Source organism: Camelina sativa, unplaced genomic scaffold, assembly GCF_000633955.1.
Source record: "Camelina sativa cultivar DH55 unplaced genomic scaffold, Cs unpScaffold08321, whole genome shotgun sequence".
NCBI classification, from domain to species: domain Eukaryota; kingdom Viridiplantae; phylum Streptophyta; class Magnoliopsida; order Brassicales; family Brassicaceae; genus Camelina; species Camelina sativa.
In genome coordinates, this window is record NW_010929387.1 from 1 (window position 1) to 437 (window position 437).

Sequence of the window (437 nt, forward strand, 5' to 3'; positions counted from 1 at the left end):
TTTGGCTGTAGATACCAATAGCATTGGATATGGCAAAAGACAGTAATGGGAAGGACAGAGAGCTCAAGAAGAGGATTGAGAGTGACACTTACATGAAATGTGCTGTCCGTGAGTGCTATGCTTCATTCAAGAATATCATAAAATATGTGGTTCAGGGAAACCGTGAAAAAGAGTAAGTTTCGTTAAGTTATTGGAACCATAGCGTCTGAGTACTTGCTTTTGTTTTTACATATCTATTTCTGATTTTGATAATTGCAAGTTTGCAACATATACTATATTATGGCCAACTTATATCTTTGGTATTCAGGGTGATAGAGATCATATTTAAAGAGGTTGACAAACATATGGATACTGGGGATTTGATTCAAGAATACAAGATGAGTGCTCTTCCTAGCCTCTATGATCACTTTGTCAAGCTGATAAAATATCTGGTAAAT

At 35.7% G+C, this 437-nt stretch overlaps 1 protein-coding gene across 1 annotated transcript; it reads left to right on the forward strand.

The window, feature by feature from the left end:
- Positions 1-15: 15 nt before the first annotated feature.
- Positions 16-431, forward strand: LOC104775065 (callose synthase 3-like; the record flags this gene model as incomplete). The annotated part of the gene is made up of 2 exons (XM_010499363.1): positions 16-172; positions 308-431. Coding segments are annotated over exons 1-2 (267 nt in total), but the record flags the coding sequence as incomplete, so codon positions are not given.
- Between the last annotated feature and the right edge of the window lie 6 nt (positions 432-437).